Here is an 18,212-nt window from a genome sequence, read left to right as displayed (position 1 = left end):
ATCCCTGTGGTGTCTGACACCGTGTGCCCATCCCGTGTGATATTCCCTTGTGTCCATCCCTGTGGTGTCTGACACTGTGTGTCCATCCCATGTGTCCATCCCTGTGTGTCCATCCCTGTGTGTCCATCCCTGTGGTGTCTGACACCGTGTGTCCATCCCTGTGTGTCCATCCCTGTGTGTCCATCCCTGTGTGTCCATCCCTGTGGTGTCTGACACCGTGTGTCCATCCCTGTGTGTCCATCCCTGTGTGTCCATCCCTGTGTGTCCATCCCTGTGTGTCCATCACTGTGGAGTCCATCACTGGTGGCTCCCATGGTGTCTCGTGTGGATTTGCCTGAGGGTCCCATACCTGTCCCTGTCCTGGTTTTAATTCCCATTACTGTCTTTATCCCTGTGCTTGCCCCTGCCCCTGTTCCCATCCCTCCCTATTCCTACCCGTACCCTCATCCCTACTTTCATCACTATTCCTATCCCTGTCTTTCCCTGACCTTATCTCTGTCCTTATTCCTACTGCCATCTGCATCCCAGTCCCCATCCAGTATTCCTATCCCCATCGCGCCATCCCTGTCCCAAACCCATGTCATCATCCTACATCCCTGTCCCCATCCCTGTCCTTACCCCTGTCTCCTTCCTGATCCCGCTCCTGTCCTCATCCCAATCCTGATCTTGATCCCATCCCATCCTGCTGCTTTCCTGCCATTACCAGGCTCCAGCTCTTGGGTCCCCCCTGCTGCTGTCACACCTGCAGGACCCCAGAGCTGGAGAGGCAAAGGTGGGACCTGGGGGGACCCTGCACCTTGGGGGGATGCTGTGACCTGGGGGATGCTATGACCTGGGGGGACCCTGCACCTTGGGGGGATGCTGTGACCTGGGGGATGCTATGACCTGGGGGGACCCTGCACCCCACTGGGACCCTGGACCCTGGGGGGACCCTGCACCTTGGGGGGATGCTGTGACCTGAGGGATGCTATGACCTGGGGGGACCTGGGACCCTGGACCCTGGGGGGACCCTGTGACCTGGGGGGATCTTGTGCCCTGGGGTGACGCAGTGCCCTGCCTGCCCCACTGGGACCTTGCACCTTGGGCTGTCCCCGTGTGCCAGGGTGACCCTGAGCACCAGCAGGACCCTGTGCCCCAGTGGGACCCTGTGCCCTGGCCGCCCTACTGGGACCCTGTGCCCCGGTGGGACCCTGTGCCCTGGCTGCCCTACTGGGACCCTGTGCCCCGGTGGGACCCTGTGCCCCGGTGGGACCCTGTGACTTGGATGGACCTGGTACCCTGGGGGGACCCTGAGCCTCAGCAGGACCCTGAGCCCCAGCAGGACCCTGTGCCCCAGTGGGACCCTGTGCCCTGGCTGCCCTACTGGGAACCTGTGCCCCAGTGGGACCCTGTGCCCCGGTGGGACCCTGTGCCCTGGCCGCCCTACTGGGACCCTGTGCCCCGGTGGGACCCTGTGCCCCGGTGGGACCCTGTGACTTGGAGGGACCTGGTACCCTGGGGGGACCCTGAGCCCCAGCAGGACCCTGTGCCCTGGGCGCTGCACCAGGACCCTGCCCCTTGGCCTGTCCCCGCTGTCCCCCCCTGGCTGCTGCGTCCCGGCGCTGCCGCAGCTGCTGCTCGAGGCGCTGCACCCGCAGCCTCAGGCGGCCCTCGGTGGCCTCCAGCTGCGCCACCAGCGCTGCCACCCGCACCCGCAGCCCCGCCAGGGCCTCCTCCAGCCCCCGTGCCCGCAGAGCGGCCGCTGCTGCCGCCGCCTCAGCGCCGGGGTCCAGGAGCCCCGAGAGCTGCAGCAGCCGCCGGCCCTCAGCCTCCAGCGCCGCCCGCGCTCCGGGGAACTCGGCCAGGACCTGGAGCAGGTCCTGCTTGGAGAGCAGGAAGAGCTCCGAGTGCCCCACGCTCACGATGTCAGCGGTGCGCCGGTTCCCGCAGCGGTTCCCTGCGGAGCGGGACCGGCGCTGACCCACAGTGCCCCACACAGTGACCCACACTGCCGACCCACAGTGACCCACACTGCCCCGCTGCTGACCCACAGTGACCCACACTGCCCCGCTGCTGACCCACAGTGACCCACACTGCCCCACTGCTGACCCACAGTGACCCACACTGCCCCGCTGCTGACCCACAGTGACCCACAATGCCCCACTGCTGACCCACACTGCCCCACTGCTGACCCACAGTGACCCACACTGCCCCGCTGCTGACCCACAGTGACCCACACTGCCCCACTGCTGACCCACACTGCCCCACTGCTGACCTACACAGTGACCCACACTGCCCCACTGCTGACCCACAGTGACCCACACTGCCCCACTGCTGCCCCACGCAGTGACCCACTTTGCCCCACAGTGACCAACAGTGACCTACACGACACACAGTGACCCACTGCTGACCCACACATTGACCCACAGTGCCCCACACCTGATGCACAGTGACCCACAGTGCCCCACTGCTGACCCACACTGCTCCACAGTGCCCCACTGCTGAACTGCACTGCCCCATAGGGCCGCCCCCGCACCCCGCAATGCTCACCGGGGATGTGGATGAGGCTGAGCTCCCCGAAGTACCTGCCCTGGCCCAGCACAGCCACGGGGGTGGCACCGTCGTCGCCCAGCACGGCCACGAGCCCGCTGCGGATGAAGAACATGTGCCGGCCCACGTGGCCGCGGCGGCACACGGGCTCCCCGGGGCCGTAGGCCTGGGCCCGCAGGCGCAGCACCAGGCGCCGCAGGACGCCGCGCTCGCAGCCGCGGAACACGCCAACGCGGCTCAGAGCCCGCAGGTGCGCGGCGGCCGCCAGCTCCTCGTGCAGCGCCCGCGGCAGTGCCCGCAGCGTGCTCTCCTCCAGCGCCAGTGCCGGCTCTGGCCGCCACCGCTGCAGGCGCCGCCGCAGCTCCCCAGGCCCCAGTAGCTGCCTCGCGGCAGCGGTGCTGCGCTGCCAGGCTCCGCGCGTGGCGCCCACCACGGCGCCGATGCTGCCGGTGATGGTGGCGAAGGCCAGGACGCCCAGGAGGAAGCTGAAGGTGGCGAAGAGCAGCTCGGGCACGCGGCGAGGCGTCGGCGTGTCCCCCACGGTGGCGAGCAGGAGCGTGGCCGTGTAGAAGCTGTGCAGGTACTGGCGCCAGGCGCCGGGGCTGCTGGGGCAGAGCCAGGCATCGGATCCGAGCCCGAGGTGCGCTGAGAGTGCGAAATAGGCGCAGGCGAGGCCGTGGAGCGCAGTCCCGGCGCCCAGCAGCAGCGCGGCCACGCGCAGGGCACCGGGACGAGCCGCCCGGGTCTCGCGGCGCTGCCAGGCCTCGCACAGGCGCCGCGCCCGCAGCCACCGCGTGGCACGAGCCGCAGGGCGCCCCCACAGCAGCTCCAGCGGTGCCGATGACGCCAGGTCCCACCAGAACGAGCCGGACCCAAGGTACCGGCGGCGGATGCGGAGCCGGTCCCGCACCAGGAGCCCGTCCTCAGGGAAGGCTGCAGGGGGAGAGCAGCAGTGCTGGGGGTGTGGGGCTGTGGGGGTATGGGGTGATGGCGGTGTGTGGGGTGGCGTGGGGCAGGCGTGGGGTGGGGCTGGGGGTATGTGGGGTGGCATGGGGCAGGTGTGGGGTGGCGTGGGGCAGGTGTGGGGCACCATGGGTCACTGTGTGGGTCGCAGTGGGGCAGAGTGGGGGTCCCTGTGGGTCACGCACCCGTGTGCAGCCTCACGCCGATGTCCCCCAGGTACAACACATCACTGAGGGTGTCCAGCCCCAGCCACAGCCGTGGGAGCTGGTCCTGCACCTCTGGGAAGCACAACCTGGAACCGGCACCGTCAGCGCCACCATCAGCACCAGGACCCCCATCGCCCCCCGTGCCCCCCCTGTCACCTGCAAACGGGGACCATGCAGTTGTAGAGGATGGGCAGCACCATGATCGTGATCCACCGGTAGTACCAGTCACCGGAGGGGTCCAGCGTCCAGTTGTGGTGGGGCTCAGGGCTGCTGGGGGTCAGAGGGACATCAGGGGCCGCCCGATGGTTCCTCACTCACCAGCCCCATCATCAGCACCCACCCGGCTCCTGCTCACCCCCAGAGCTGCCGCCGGAGCCACCGCAGGGACAGCCTGTGGCCGGTGCTGCCCATCCCGTGCCGTGGGCCTCGGTCCCTGCTCTCGGTACCAGTGCTGCAGCCCAGCAGTGACACCGAGCTTGTCCCCAGGCACCGTGACGCAGCCGCCAGCGCCCTGGCAACCCCGGTCCCTGCGGTGACACCGGTGCAGCCTGGGGACGGGGCCAGTGCCCATGGCCGCGGCTGCTCCAGCCACGGTGGCAGCTCCCGTTACCTGTCCCAGGCTGATGGAGCAGAGCCCAGGGTGCCCCTTATGGGGGTGCCCGTTATGGGGGTGCCCAGTGCAGGGATTCCTGTTGAGGGGGTCCCGGTGCAGGGGTACCCAGTGTAGGGGGGTGCTTGTTATGGGGGTGCCCACTATGGGGGTGCCCTTTGAATGGGGGCTCCCGTTGTAGTGGGGTGCTGTGTGCAGGCGGTACCTGGTGTAGGGGGTATCCAGTGCAGGGGGGCTCCCATTGTGGGGGGTTCCCCGTGCAGGGGATGCCCGGTGCAGGGAGTACCTGGTGCGGGGTTCATGGTGCAGGGAGGCTCCGTTCCGGGGGCTCCGGGTGTTCCCCGTTCCCATCCCCTTCCCCTTTCCCAGACCCACCACACCCCACGGCGGTCAGGCCCCGCCTCCCTCGGCTGGCCCCACCCCGTTCTCAGAGCAGCCAATGAGCACTCAGCAACGCCCCGCCTGACCCCGCCCACGGCACGGATGGGGCGGGACCTCAGCATCGGAAGGCGTGGTTAAAGCGGCAATGGGCGGGGTCTACCTGACAGCGGGCGTGGTCACTCTGACACGGGGCGTGGCCTATGCCGGCGGTGGGCGTGTCCTGCGCGTCCGGCGCGCCGGGCGGCGGCGGGAAGATGGCGGCGATCGTGCGCGGCCCGCGGGGGGGGCAGCCGGTGAGCGGCGGGGCCGGGGGAGCAGGGCCGGGCCGGGGCTGGGGCTGGGGCCGGGCCGGGGCCGGGGCCAGCGGGCGGGGAGCGGGCGGGGACCCGGCTGGGAGCGGCCCCGCGGGGAACCCGGGCCGGGGGTACCCGCGGTGGGGCCGGGAGCGGGGCCGGGCCTGGGCCGCGCCGCGCCGCCGGAGTCGAACCGGGCCGCGGCCGGTACCGGGGTTCGGTGCCGGGCCCAGCGTCCGCCCGACGCCTCCTCCATCCCCTCAGGGTCGGCGCTGACGGGACGGAGCTGCCGTGACCTTGACCCCAGGTAGGCGGCAGCGGGATCCGGTACCGGCCCCCGCTCGTATTGGGGCACCGGAGCGTGCCCTGTTCCGGCCCCGGGCACACGCGGGGACCGACACGGCCTTTCCCGGGCTACCGGGACCCTGCTCCGGGGACGGGGCTCCGGCTGTTCCGGGGGATGTGCACAGAGCTGCCCGAATGGGGCTGGGATAGGGCCGGTAACACCCGGCTGTGCCGGGGCTCGTCCCGGTGTCTGTGTGCCAGTGGGCACCGGGAATCACCCGGCACCATGGAGGAGGCCAGAGCCATGTCCCACAGCAGGGACACGTGTTGGGATGGAGCCGATGGGGTTGAGGTGGTTGGGATGGAGCTGATAGGATAGAGCCAGGTAGGGTGGAGGTGATGGGGTGGCGTAGGATGAGCCGGGGTGGCTGTCCCGGTTCTCCCGTTATCCTGGTTGGGTGCTGGGAGCTTCCCCCATGCCGGGGCTGGGCCGCTCCCAGTCCAAAGTGCAGGGCTGGGAACGCCACTGGCACCTGCCCACCCCCTTCCTCGTGCTGTGCCCGGTGCTGTGGCACTGTGCGGTCACCTGGCTGCTCCTTCCCATCACCGCCGGGCCCGGCCTGGTGCCACCACCAGGGCACCGGCTGCTGGGTCCCGGTGCTCCCTGTGCTGCCGAGCGGTGCCGGGGTCAGGGATGGAGGGATGGAGATGGAGGGGATGGGTTTGGAGTGATAGAGATGGAGGGATGGAGGTGGAGGGGATGGAGACGTTGGGATGGGGTTGGAGGGATGGAGATGGAGGTGGAGGGATGGAGATGGAGGGGATGGAGATGTTGGGATGGGGTTGGAGTGATAGAGATGGAGGTGGAGGGGATGGAGATGGAGGGGATGGAGATGGAGGGGATGGAGATGTTGGGATGGGGTTGGAGTGATAGAGATGGAGGTGGAGGGATGGAGATGGACGAATGGAGATGGAGGGATGGAGATGTTGGGATGGGGTTGGAGGGATAGAGATGGAGGTGGAGGGATGGAGCTGGAGGCCCTGTGGGGTTGCCCTGTCCCTGTGGTCTCAGCCACCGCTGTCCCCGCAGTGCAGCCCTGTGTGCCACCAGCATGGGGTGAGTGTCCCCGTGGTGAGCGCGTTGGCCATGGAGCGGATGAGCTGGTTGTCCAAGCTGACCCCGCGGGCGGGAGGGCAGAGGCCCCCCCGCAGCACCGGCGCCACCAGCCCTGTCACTGCCGACCCTGAAACCTGCCTCATGGTCTTCAAGAACCACTGGTCCCAGGTGAGCCGCGGGGACATGGGAACACGCACAGGGACATGGGGACATGGGACTCAGTGTGGCCACGGGCATCTTGTCATGTCCCACCACATGAGGACATGGACCCTGGCACCCAGTGATGCCACCACATGTCATGTCCTGTCAGGGTTCTCCTCTACTGCATGGGGACATGGAGCACCACAGGGACATGGCATGGGGATAGGAACCCCAGCACGCAGCGCTGCCAGCATATGTCATGTCCCACCACCACATGGGGACATGGACCACCGTGGTGACATGGCATGGGAATGGGGACCCCAGCACCGCTATGTGTCATGTCGTGTCCCACCACCAACATACTGGGACATGGACCCTTGCGTTCAATGCTGCTGCCGTACATTGTGCCATGTCGTAACCATGGGGGGATGGCATGGGGATGGGGACCACGGCACTCAGTGCCACCACCATACGTCATATCCCGTTCACCACCGCAAGGAGACATGGACCATTATGGGGCTGGGGACCCTGGCATCCAACCCCACTGCCATGTGTCCCGTTGTGTCCCACCACCACCGGGGACACGGACCCCGGCACTCGACGCGCCCTGTCCCGCAGGTGCTGCGGGTGCTGGAGCGCGGCGGCTGCCCCCCGGGCCCGGATGACGTGGCAGCGGTGCGGAACCACTCGCTGCAGATGCTGCAGCTGCTGGCGGAGGAGCGGCCGCGGGCGGGCGCGGCGCAGCCGGGACCCATCCTGGCCTTCGTGGCGCAGGAGCAGGTGCTGGCGCGGCTGCTGAGCTGGCACGCGCGCGGCGGCTTCCCCGAGGAGCAGCGCCTGGAGCAGCTGCGGCTCTACGAGGTGCTGCTGGCGCAGGCGCGGCAGGCGGTGCTGCGGCACGGAGCCGTGCGCGCCCCGCTCCTGCGCCTCCTGCGCCTGTGCGCGCAGCCCTCGTCCCCCGCGCTGCAGCACGGCCTCGTCCTCCTGCTCAACCAGCTCTGCGTGTGCGTGGCCAAGGAGCCCGCCATCCTGGAGCTCTTCTTCCACAGCCCCCCGGAGCAGGGCCCCGCCAACATCATCATCTTCTCGCTCCTCGTCCCCTTCATCCACCACGAGGGCGTCCTGGGGCAGCAGGCCAGGGACGCGCTGCTGCTCATCATGGCCATGTCGGCCAACAACCACGCCGTGGCCAAGTCCATCACCGACAACTCCTACTTCTGCCCGGTACGGGTGGAGAGCTGGGAGATGGGGGTGGAAGGGATGGAGGTGGAGGGGGTTGGGATGGACAAGGTGGACGTGGAGGGGATGGAGGCAGAGGAATGGAGAGTAGGGATGGAGAGACTGGAGATAGGATAAGGGGGACATAGGAGATGGAGGTGGAGGGGATGCCGATGGAGGGGATGGAAATGGAGAACTTGGAGATGAGATGGAGGACTTCAGGTGTCCGGATGGAGGTGGAGAGCTTGGAGATGAGATGGAGGATTTGAGGTGTCAGGATGGAGATGGAGAGGATGGAGATGGAGAGCATGGAGATGAGATGGAGGATTGGAGGTGTCAGGATGGAGATGGAGAGCATGGAGATGAGATGGAGGATTGGAGGTGTCAGGATGGAGATGGAGAGGATGGAGATGGAGAGCATGGAGATGAGATGGAGGATTGGAGGTGTCGGGATGGAGATGGAGAGCATGGAGATGAGATGGAGGATTGGAGGTGTCGGGATGCAGATGGAGAGGATGCAGATGGAGAGCTTGGAGATGAGATGGAGGATTGGAGGTGTCGGGATGGAGATGGAGAGCATGGAGATGAGATGGAGGATTGGAGGTGTCGGGATGCAGATGGAGAGCTCGGAGGGGTGGAGGCTGGATGGAGACGTTGGGTTGCGGTGTTGGGATGGGGTGTTGGATGCAGGTCTCCATGCCCATGTCCCCACAGGTGCTGGCCGCAGGGCTGAGCGCTCTGTACTCATCACTGCCGCGGCGCCTGGAGGTACCGGGTGATGAATGGCACCGGCTGCGGCGCCGCGACTGGCTGGGGGTGGCCCCGCTTGTGCTCTTCATCAACAGCCTTGAGTTCTGCAATGCCGTGCTCCAGGTACTGCATGGGGGGTCCGGGGAGGGCTGTGGGGCTGGAGACCTCCGTGGGGCTTGCGGCTCTGCTGTGGGTCTGGCCATGGCCATGGCCCGGGTTTTGTGCCCCACAGGTCGCCCACCCCCTGGTGCAGAAGCAGCTGGTGGAGTACATCCACAACGGGTTCCTGGTGCCCGTCATGGGCCCGGCACTGCACAAGGTGAGTCCCACCTGCCCCACAGCCCCATGGACCCTGCCCCTGGGTGCGGGCCCGGCCCCAGCCCCACGATGCCGTGTGCGCAGACATCGGTGGAGGAGGCGGTGGCCAGCACCGCGTACCTGGAGCTGTTCCTGCGCAGCGCCAGCGCCCCGGCGCTGCTCCGCACCTTCCTGCGCTTCCTCCTGCTGCACCGCCACGACGGCAGCACCATCCTGGACACGCTCATCGCCCGCATCAACAGCAACGCCCGGGTGAGTGCCGAGGCTGCCCCGGGGCTGCCCCACACACTGCCCCCAGAACAGCGCCCTGAGCTGCTGCCCCACTGCAGGGCTGCCCCGTGGACACCCCAATGGACTGTCCAGCCATGGCCCTGCCCCGCTGCGGGGCTGCCCCATGGCGCTGCCCCATGGGCTGCCCCACTGCGTCCCCTGATGTGGCGCTGTCCCCAGCTCTGCATGGTGTCCCTGAGCCTCTTCCGGACCCTGCTCAGCCTCAACTGTGAGGACGTGATGCTGCAGCTGGTGCTCAGGTACCCCTGGCCTGCCACCACAGGCGTGCCCCCAACACGTGTCCCCCCCATGTGTGTTCCCCCCAACACGTGTGCCCCCCATGTGTGTTCCCCCCAACACGTGTGCCCCCCATGTGTGTCCCCCCCACACACGCGTCCCCTGACGTGTCCCCCCCCCAGGTACCTGCTGCCCTGCAGCCACCTCATGCTGAGCCAGAAGCGGGCCGTCAGAGACCTGGACATCTACGGCAGGACGGCCGCCAAGTTCCTGTCCCTCATCCCCCAGTGCTGCCAGCCCCAGAGCCCGCCCTTGCCCCACCGCGACCAGGAACCGGCTGCCTGGAGCAGGGGTACGGAGCCAGTGTCCCTGTGTCCCCTGGTCACCCATAGCCCATCCCTCTGTGCCCTGGTCACCCCATGGCCTAGCCCCGTGTCCCTCGGGCTGCCGGGTCGAGCCATATCCATATCCCAGCCCTGAGCTGCCTTGGTGCTGTCCCCGTGTCCCTCGGGCTGCTGGGTCAAGCTCTATTCCCATGCCGAGCCCAGTTCCTTGGGCTGCCCGCTCAGCCCCAGTCCCAGCCCTGAGCCCCCGCTGCCCTCCCCGCAGGTCCTGGCAGCCCCAGCACGGACGCAGCAGCGGCGCCGAAGCCGTCCACCCCGTCCCGCCTCTCCTTCTTCATGCGGCAGCACAACGCGGCGAGCGACGGCAGCGGCGCTGCCCCGTGCTCTCCCGGCACGGCCTCGGGCAGCCCTGGGCACCGCGCTGGGAGGTGGGACGAGGTCTCGGAGCTGGACGGGAATTACCTGGAGTACCTGCGGGACGCGCGGCACAGCATCGACCGCTGCGCCTGGGCCTGCCGCGTGTGGTCAGCGCCCTACGATGGCGAGGAGCCGCGGGGCGATGGGGACGGGCTCCCCACGGACACCGCTGCCCCACGGCCCCCGTCCCCACGGACAAAGAAACGGGGTTTGCCGGAGGGCCCCCCCGCTGGTGGCGCCGGTGACACCGGCACGGGCGGGCCCAGCCCCGAGCGCCGGGAGGCAGGGCCGGTGCTGAACGGGACGCACGCGCCGGCGGCTCCGGGCCGGCCCGAGGCTGATGTGGTGCTGAAGAAAGTTCGGCGGCGGCAGCGGGAGGACGAGGAGGAGGAGGAGGAGGAGGAGGAGGAGGCCTGGGGCGATGGGAGGCCCCGGGCGCGGGAGCCGCTGCCCGCCGTGGACTCGGTGCTGGACGAGCTCTTGGCCAACGCGCCCGCGGAGCCCAACGGCGGCACCATCGAGGCCTTCACCGAGGAGCTGCAGCGGCTCGAGGCCAGGATGAAGAATGGCAGCGATGGGGACGAGGGGGACACCGAGCCCCAGGATCCCCCCAAGGTGCCGCATGAGGAGGAGGAGGATGAGGAGGAGGAGGAGACCTTCACCAGCTTCACCAGCCCCCCCCCGCGGCCACCGGACCCGCTGGCCCAAGCAGTGGCTTCCCCCCCGCGAGCTGTGGGGCCGCCCCCCAACCAGCCCTTCACAGGTGAGGCCGTGGGGCGGTGGGGCTGCCCCATAACCAGCCCCTCACTGGTGGGATGGGGATACGAGGCTGCCCCAGATCAGCCCTGGGATATGGGGTTGTACCCAGGGGTCACAGCGGCCCTGCATAGGTGGGATGTGGGTGTGTGGAGCTGACCCCAGCCAGCCATTCACATGGGGGGTCCCACTGCCTCGCGGTGGTGCCGGTGGCTCCGGTGCCGGTGCCGGCTGAGCCGCCGCTGCCGGCGCAGGTCCCTTCGTGTCGGCGCTGCTGGCCAAGCTGGAGAACATGCCCCACAACTCGCTGTACGTGAACGTGCTGCTCACGGGGCTCGTGGCCCAGCTCGCCTGCTACCCCCAGCCCCTGCTCCGCTCCTTCCTGCTCAACACCAACATGGTTTTCCAGCCCAGCGTCAAGTCCCTGCTGCAGGTACCGGCGCAGGGGGCCCTGCGGGGGGCCCAGGTGCGGGTCCCAGCCCCTCCCGCACCCCCTGCTCCCGCCGCAGGTCCTGGGCTCTGTGAAGAACAAGATCGAGGCGTTCGCGGCCACGCAGGAGGATTTCCCGGTGCTGCTCTTCAAGGCCAAGAAATACCTGATCGGGAGGCTCGAGGGCACCGAGGGCTCCGGCTCCGGCTCGGGCTCGGGGACTCCCCCGCGGCGCAGCGAGACCCCGGGTGAGGACACGGGATGGGCATGGGAGACACGGGATGGGGATACGGGATGGGGACACTGAGGGGACACGGGATGGGGATGGGAGACACGGGATGGGGATACGGGATGGGGACACTGAGGGGACAGGGCACTGAGGGACATGGGATGGGGATACGGGATGGGGCCTGAGGGACATGGGTGGGGATACAGGGGGGGTACAGGATGGGGCACTGAGGGGACACGGGATGGGCATGGGAGACACGGGATGGGGATACAGGATGGGGGCACTGAGGGGACACGGGATGGGGATGGGAGACACGGGATGGGGATACGGGATGGGGAGACTGAGGGGACATGGGATGGGGATACAGGATGGGGACACTGATGGGACATGGGATGGGGATACGGGATGGGGACCCTGACGGGACATGGGGTGGGGGTCGGGATGGGGCATGAGACAGGGATGGGGTCATGGGGACACTGAGGGGACATGGGATGGGGATACAGGATGGGGACACTGAGGGGACATGGGATGGGGATACAGGATGGGGACACTGAGGGGACATGGGATGGGGATACAGGGTGGGGATACAGGATGGGGACACTGATGGGACACGGGATGGGGATGGGAGACATGGGATGGGGATACAGGATGGGGACACTGATGGGACACGGGATGGGGATGGGAGACATGGGATGGGGATACAGGATGGGGACACTGATGGGACACGGGATGGGGATACGGGATGGGGATATGGGATGGGGACACTGATGGGACATGGGATGGGGACAGGGGATGGGGACACTGATGGGACATGGGGTGGGGGTACAGGATGGGGACACTGATGGGATATGGGATGGGGATACAGGATGGGGACCCTGAAGGGACACAGGATGGGGATACAGGATGGGGATATGGGATGGGGACACTGATGGGACATGGGAAAGGGATATGGCTGGGGATATGAGATGGGGACATGGGAAAGGGATATGGATGGGGATATGAGAGGGGGACATGGGAAAGGGATATGGATGGGGATATGAGAGGGGGACATGGGAAAGGGATATGGATGGGGATATGAGAGGGGGACATGGTATGGGGACCCTGAGGGGACACAGGATGGGGATATAGGATGGGGGCACTGATGGGACATGGGGTGGGAACATGGGATGGGGATGTTGGGTGGGAGACACGGTATAGGGGAATGTGGGATGGGGATATATGAGGTGGGGACATGGGATAGGGATGGAGACATGGGATAGGGATGTGAGAGATGGGATGGGGGGATATGAGAGGGGGCCATGGGAAAGGGATAGGGATGGAGACATGGGATGGGGATGTGAGAGATGGGATGGGGGGATATGAGATGGGGCCATGGGAAAGGGATGTGGGATGGAGACATGGGATGGGGATGTGAGAGATGGGATGGGGGGATATGAGATGGGGCCATGGGAAAGGGATATGGGATGGAGACATGGGATGGGGATGTGAAACATGGGATGGGGGATATGAGCCGGGGCCATGGTGTTGTAGAGGGGCTGGGCCCTGGGTGGGTCCCTGCCGTGGGTCAGGGGGTGCCGGGGGGGTCTGGGTGCTCGGGGCGCTGCCTCCCACGCTGTGGGGGTGCCCGTGCCTCCCCCTGACTGTCGGCCCCAGCCCGCAGCCGGCGGCCGTCGCTGGGGGAGCTGCTCCTGCGGCCCAGCTCCAGCCCCACGCGGCTGCGCCTGGGCCCGGCACCGGGGCCGCGGGCCGGGGGGGGCGCGGGGGGCCCGTGGCCGTGGGGAGAGCGGCAGAGCCCGGCGCTGCGCGTGCGGAACGGGGTCTACAGCGCCGTCATCTTCAGCGAGTTCCTCAAGGAGCTGGCGGCCATCGCGCAGGCTCACGCCGTCACCTCGCCCTTCCTGTGCCAGCCCCCCGAGAGCGAGCCCCCCCTCTGACCCCTGCGCCGGGCAGGACCCTGGCCCCCTCCAGGGGTGGCTGCAGCCCCGGCGCCCACCAAGTGCTTGGGGGGGGTGTGGGGCGGGTGCATGGGGGGGCTCTGGGGATCAGCCCCAGCTGCAATAAAGGGGCTGGTTGGTTGTTGAGGCTGCGTCTGCTGCTGCCTGCACTGGGGGACACAGCAATGGGGGTGCAGATGGGGCACACACAGTGGGGTGCACAGGGGGGTATCACATAGGTGTGGGGGGGGGGTGTGATGCAGGGCAGGGTGGTACCGAGGTGCAGAGGGACTGCCTGGGTGCAGAAACGCCCTCCGAGGAGGATGAGGATGTTCATGATGTTCCCCCACACCATGTGCTGGGCTCCCCCCACCAGGGACAGGGTTGGGAGCAGCAGCAGGAGGTGAGGGACGGGGCAGGACCCTGGGTCTCGATCCCATCAGAGCTGCTTGGATGCTCCACATGGCACCCTTTGATGTGGTGGAGCACACGGGGTTGGGATGGCAGGAGCTGCCCGAGGGCAGGATGGTGACTGGAAGCCAGAGGCAGTGCATGAGGATCCCTTGTCCATGTGGATCCAAGCCCTGGTTCTCCACGGGGCTGGTTTCACACATGGACCCAGAAGCCTTCATGGTGACACCTTCTGTGGACACCCCCCAGCCCTTCTGGTGACACCTTGTGTCCCTCACACCCTTATGAGGGACAGCAGAGAGCGGCCTCCAAGAGGTCTCCCCATTGCTCTTATGGCCACAGCACCTTTTCCCAACCTTCCCAGTGGGAACATCTCTGCTCCGGTCTGCTCCACTGCATCAAGGCCCAGTTCCGCCTCCCCAAGGAGGACATGAGCCTCCTGGTGCCCCAACCTGGAAAACCAGGAGTGGGTTTGCTGGGATCCCGTCTGGGTGATGGGAATGTAAGGACCTATCAGCTGCTGCAATGAAGCCTCTGCAGCCATCCGCAGCACTTGGAATCAATGTCATTTGGATTGGGAAGGACCTTGAAGCCCATCCAGCTCCAACCCCTGCCCCGGGCAGGGACCCCTTCCCCTGGAGCAGCTTGCTCCAAGCCCCTGTGTCCAACCTGGAGCTCTCCTCCAGCCCCACTCCATGGCTCTCTGAGGGCTCCCCTGCTCCCCCCATGCTGCTCCCCCCGGCACCAGCACACACAGGGACCTTTCCATCCCGTTTATTTCTGCAGCCGCTGCCTCAGAACTTCTGGAACTGCTTCTTGGTGCCCGCAGCTTTGGTGACCTTGAGCACGTTGAAGCGCACGGTCTTGCTCAGGGGCCGGCACTCGCCCACCGTCACGATGTCCCCGATCTGCACGTCCCTGCACACACATTCCCCCTGCACAGTCTGCTCCCGGCTCCCACTGCCCAGTGCCCCCAGTGACGTGCACCAGAAGCCACCTCAGATGAAGGTCTGAAGTGAGCTGGTCTGGTTTTGGAGCCATTCCCCCCATGGAGGCCATCGCTCCCCACTGGGCTGAGGCTCGAGCATGGAAGGGAAGCCCTCAGTGATGGGGAGAGTCCCTCCTGGTCACACAGGGGTGCCTGGAGAATGCTCAAACCCCTTCTGTAGGTGGACAAGGGGGGCTGTAACACCAGGTCAGGCCGTTCTGGAAGCCCAACTCTGCATAACGGGCTCAGGACTTGAGCAGTGGACAAAAGCCACCAGCTCTGAGCCTGTCCGCACCCTTCAGTGAGGACCACAGGATCATCATGGAATGGTTTGGGTTGAAGGGACGTTAAAGCTCCTCCAGTTCCGACCACTGCCAGGGCAGGGACCCCTTCCACTGGAGCAGCTTGCTCCAAGCCCCTGTGTCCAACCTGGCCTTGAGCACTGCCAGGGATGGGGCAGCCACAGCTTCTCTGGGCACCCTGTGCCAGTCCCACCACCCTCGCGCTGAAGAACTTCCTGACTCCCCACTAACGCCTCCTTGGGCAGGTTAAAGTCACCCCCTTGTTATCTGTGGCCTGATCAGAACCTGCCTCTGGTTCAGCAGTTGCCACTGGCGTTGTCAGCAGGCCCGTGCTGGGGGGCTCTGAAGACCATCGTGAGGTTGGACATCACCACCAGAGGCAGGTTCTGGGTCAGACGTGGCCATGGAGCCACGTGGAGGTGGGCACTCACTGGGGTTCCACACCAGGGGTGGGCTCAGCGCTGGTGCCAGGCAGTGGTCAGCAGTGTAGGGACAGTCTGGTGCCCCCCAACCCCCCTGGGGCAGCAGGTACCTGAAGCAGGGCGAGAGGTGCACGGACATGTTCTTGTGGCGCTTCTCGAAGCGGTTGTACTTGCGGATGTAGTGCAGGTAATCCCTGCGGATCACGATGGTGCGCTGCATCTTCATCTTGGTCACCACCCCTGGGACAAGAGGGACACAGCGGTTACACACTCATGGAGTGGGATGGGTTGAAGGGACCTTAAAGCTCCTCCAACCCCTGCCACCGGCAGGGACCCCTTCCATGGAGCAGCTTGCTCCAAGCCCCTGTGTCCAACCTGGCCTTGAGCACTGCCAGGGATGGGGCAGCCACAGCTTCTCTGGGCACCCTGTGCCAGCGCCTCAGCACCCTCACAGGGAAGAGCTTCTGCCTAAGAGCTCAGCTCAGTCTCCCCTCGGGCAGGTTCAAGCCATTCCCCTTGGCCTGGCCCTTGTCCCAAGCCCCTCTCCAGGTTCCCTGCAGCCCCTTTAGGCACTGGAGCTGCTCTCAGCTCTCCCCTTCAGGAGCCTTCTCTTCTCCAGGCTGCCCCAGCCCAGCTCCAGAGCAGAGCTGCTCCAGCCCTCGCAGGAGCTCTATGAATCAGCAGGATGAGGATAACCCAAGGCTCTCAGCACCCACCAGTTTCTCCTCCCTCACCTCCAGCACAAGCTCTGGCAGATCCCTTGGGGGCTCTGAAGATCTTTGCCACAATGGACAGGGCTCTCCTGCTCCTCGCCCCCAGGCTCCAAACTTCACATTTGATTCTAACCCACATCGTTTCTCCCTAAGCCCCTCTAAGCAGAGCCTGACGTGCTTCCTCACACCCGCACTGCCTGTTCCCAACATCTGCCCAGGCAGGGCAGCAGCACCATGGCTGGGTCCTCGGGCTGGGCATCAGCAAAGCCACATGGCACTGTCAGCAGAGCCCCTTCACCAGGGGGCTTGGAAGACCATCGTGAGAGAAAGACATCACTTGCAGCCCGAGGACCTCACTGGGGCTGCCAGGAGCTCCAGAACAGAGCGTGAGCACCCATGGGTGCTGCTCCTCCAGGAACCAGCACTCACCCGAGAGGATGCGGCCACGGATGGACACGTTGCCCGTGAAGGGGCACTTCTTGTCAATGTAGGTGCCTTCAATGGCCTGCAGAGAGAGGAGGCAGCAGATGGAGGAGATACACCTCCGGGACCATGTGTGCTCAGTGCCGGGGGGCGAGGGCACCCATGGTCAACGTGAAGGTGACACCAAGTTGGGTGGGAGCCTTGAGCTGCAGGAGGGGAGGAGGCTCCAGAGGGGTCTGGGTCCGTGGAATGAGGCAATGGGATGAGGCTGAACCAGGCTCAGTGCTGGGAGCTGCCCTCGTGCTACACCCCCCCCCATGGAGCACTCCAGGCCTGGGGCAGCCGGGCCCGGCGGTGCCCCTGGGGATGGGGTCCGGGGGTGGTGGGACCCGCCCTGCCCCACGTCACCTCCTTGGGGGTCTTGAAGCCGAGGCCGATGTTCTTGTAGTACCGGGGCAGCTTCTCCTTGCCGCCCTCGCCCAGCAGCACCCGCTTCTTGTTCTGGAAGATGGTGGGCTGCTTCTGGTACGCGCGCTCCGTCTGCGGGGAACGGGAACGGTCACGGCGGGCACCGGGAACGGCACCGGGATCCTGACCCCAACGCCGGGAACGGCACCGGGATCCTCACCCTGACCCCAGAGGATCCGGGCCCCATCCCCACGGAGTCACCACCCCCGCCCCACCGCGGCGCTCAGACAACTCCCGCCGCCCGTCTCCGAGCCGCAACCGCCCCGTGCCGAGGCCGAGCGGGGGCCCCGCTGTGTCCCGGAGCGGGCCCTGGGGGAGGCCCCGCTCAGTCCCCGGCCGGCGGCACCGCCACTCCCTCACCTGCGTGTCCGCCATCTTGGACCGCGCGGCGAAAAGGAGGCCTAGGCCTTCCCGCGGGGTCTTTTATCGGGGAAGGCGCCGGAAGTGGCGGTGACGGGCGCAGGCGGTGACGTCGCTTCCGGCGCAGCGCTGAGAGCCGGGCTTTGGGGGAAGGAGCCTCCGGCAGCCATGGGGGCAGGCGGGGTCTCCCCTTCCAGAGCCCGCCGGGGATGCCCCGTTCCTGGCAGGGTCGGGTCAGGTCGTTCCAGCCCCTCCGGACGCTCCTCACCTCTCCCTTTAACCGGTCTGATCCCAGGAACAGGTCCCGGTTTCCGTCCCCCCCCCAGGACAGCAGCACCGGCCCGCCCCAGGGAAGGTCCTTCCTGCCCTGGATGCCGGTGAGACCCCAGCCCCGACCCCAGCCCGGGTCTGTGCTGGGATTGCCACGACCCAGGGGCAGGACCTTGCCTTTGGCCTGAGGGCTGAGCTCCAGGAGGCTCCCACCTCTGCAGCCTGTCCCGGTCCCTCATCGGGGGGGTGTCACGGTACCGCCTGCTCCACCTCACGGAGCCTGCGCTTGCATCGTTTCATTTGGTGCTAGGATGGAAAATAAAGCATTTGTTCACGGTCTTGTGTATTCAGACTCTGCTGCTGCTGCACTGATGGATGTTCCCCATGTTGGGTGCAGGCAAAGTGTGTTCAGATCATCTCATACATG

The 18,212-nt window shown here is 66.6% G+C and overlaps 3 protein-coding genes, 1 long non-coding RNA gene and 2 other non-coding genes across 7 annotated transcripts; 2 read left to right on the top strand and 4 right to left on the bottom strand.

The window, feature by feature from the left end:
* Window positions 1-872: 872 nt before the first annotated feature.
* CNGA4 (cyclic nucleotide gated channel subunit alpha 4) lies at window positions 873-4,269 on the bottom strand. Its single transcript, XM_061351875.1, has 6 exons — window positions 4,145-4,269; window positions 3,855-3,968; window positions 3,678-3,784; window positions 2,530-3,462; window positions 985-1,936; window positions 873-906 (listed from the first exon to the last, which is right to left on the bottom strand). Exons 1-6 carry the CDS (start codon window positions 4,267-4,269, stop codon window positions 879-881), a joined length of 2,259 nt encoding a protein of 752 aa, XP_061207859.1. The 3' UTR covers window positions 873-878.
* A 580-nt stretch (window positions 4,270-4,849) lies between these two features.
* Window positions 4,850-6,407, top strand: LOC133211485 (uncharacterized). Its single transcript, XR_009725208.1, has 3 exons — window positions 4,850-4,982; window positions 5,247-5,289; window positions 6,358-6,407. It is a non-coding gene; the product is annotated as an uncharacterized LOC133211485 (long non-coding RNA).
* On the top strand, window positions 6,404-13,435 carry FHIP1B (FHF complex subunit HOOK interacting protein 1B). Of its 2 annotated transcripts, none has more exons than XM_061351884.1 (11): window positions 6,404-6,552; window positions 7,144-7,749; window positions 8,458-8,616; window positions 8,726-8,812; window positions 8,896-9,063; window positions 9,262-9,341; window positions 9,501-9,670; window positions 9,928-10,842; window positions 11,090-11,268; window positions 11,345-11,513; window positions 13,148-13,435. In XM_061351884.1, exons 1-11 carry the CDS (start codon window positions 6,415-6,417, stop codon window positions 13,426-13,428), a joined length of 2,952 nt encoding a protein of 983 aa, XP_061207868.1. In that variant the 5' UTR covers window positions 6,404-6,414; the 3' UTR covers window positions 13,429-13,435. The 2 variants fall into 2 exon arrangements, with proteins under 2 accessions (XP_061207868.1, XP_061207869.1); XM_061351885.1 differs by lacking the exon at window positions 13,148-13,435 and having other exon boundaries at window positions 11,090-11,144; window positions 11,245-11,268; window positions 11,345-11,473.
* A 1,162-nt stretch (window positions 13,436-14,597) lies between these two features.
* Window positions 14,598-17,605, bottom strand: RPS11 (ribosomal protein S11). Its single transcript, XM_061351883.1, has 5 exons — window positions 17,516-17,605; window positions 17,096-17,227; window positions 16,694-16,769; window positions 15,662-15,791; window positions 14,598-14,757 (listed from the first exon to the last, which is right to left on the bottom strand). The coding sequence occupies exons 1-5, from the start codon at window positions 17,528-17,530 to the stop codon at window positions 14,634-14,636; spliced, it is 477 nt and encodes a 158-aa protein (XP_061207867.1). The 5' UTR covers window positions 17,531-17,605; the 3' UTR covers window positions 14,598-14,633.
* LOC133211491 (small nucleolar RNA SNORD35) lies at window positions 15,417-15,505 on the bottom strand. The gene has a single exon (XR_009725210.1). It is a non-coding gene; the product is annotated as a small nucleolar RNA SNORD35 (small nucleolar RNA).
* Window positions 16,514-16,606, bottom strand: LOC133211490 (small nucleolar RNA SNORD35). The gene has a single exon (XR_009725209.1). It is a non-coding gene; the product is annotated as a small nucleolar RNA SNORD35 (small nucleolar RNA).
* Window positions 17,606-18,212: the final 607 nt, after the last annotated feature.

The sequence above is a fragment of the Neopsephotus bourkii genome, unplaced genomic scaffold, assembly GCF_033783945.1.
Source record: "Neopsephotus bourkii isolate Nb327-2 ecotype Australia unplaced genomic scaffold, CSIRO-AGI_Nbou_v1 NB_614, whole genome shotgun sequence".
NCBI classification, from domain to species: Eukaryota; Metazoa; Chordata; class Aves; order Psittaciformes; family Psittacidae; genus Neopsephotus; species Neopsephotus bourkii.
Note: the sequence above shows the minus strand (reverse complement) of the source record. Positions and strands in the feature narration are given on the sequence as shown.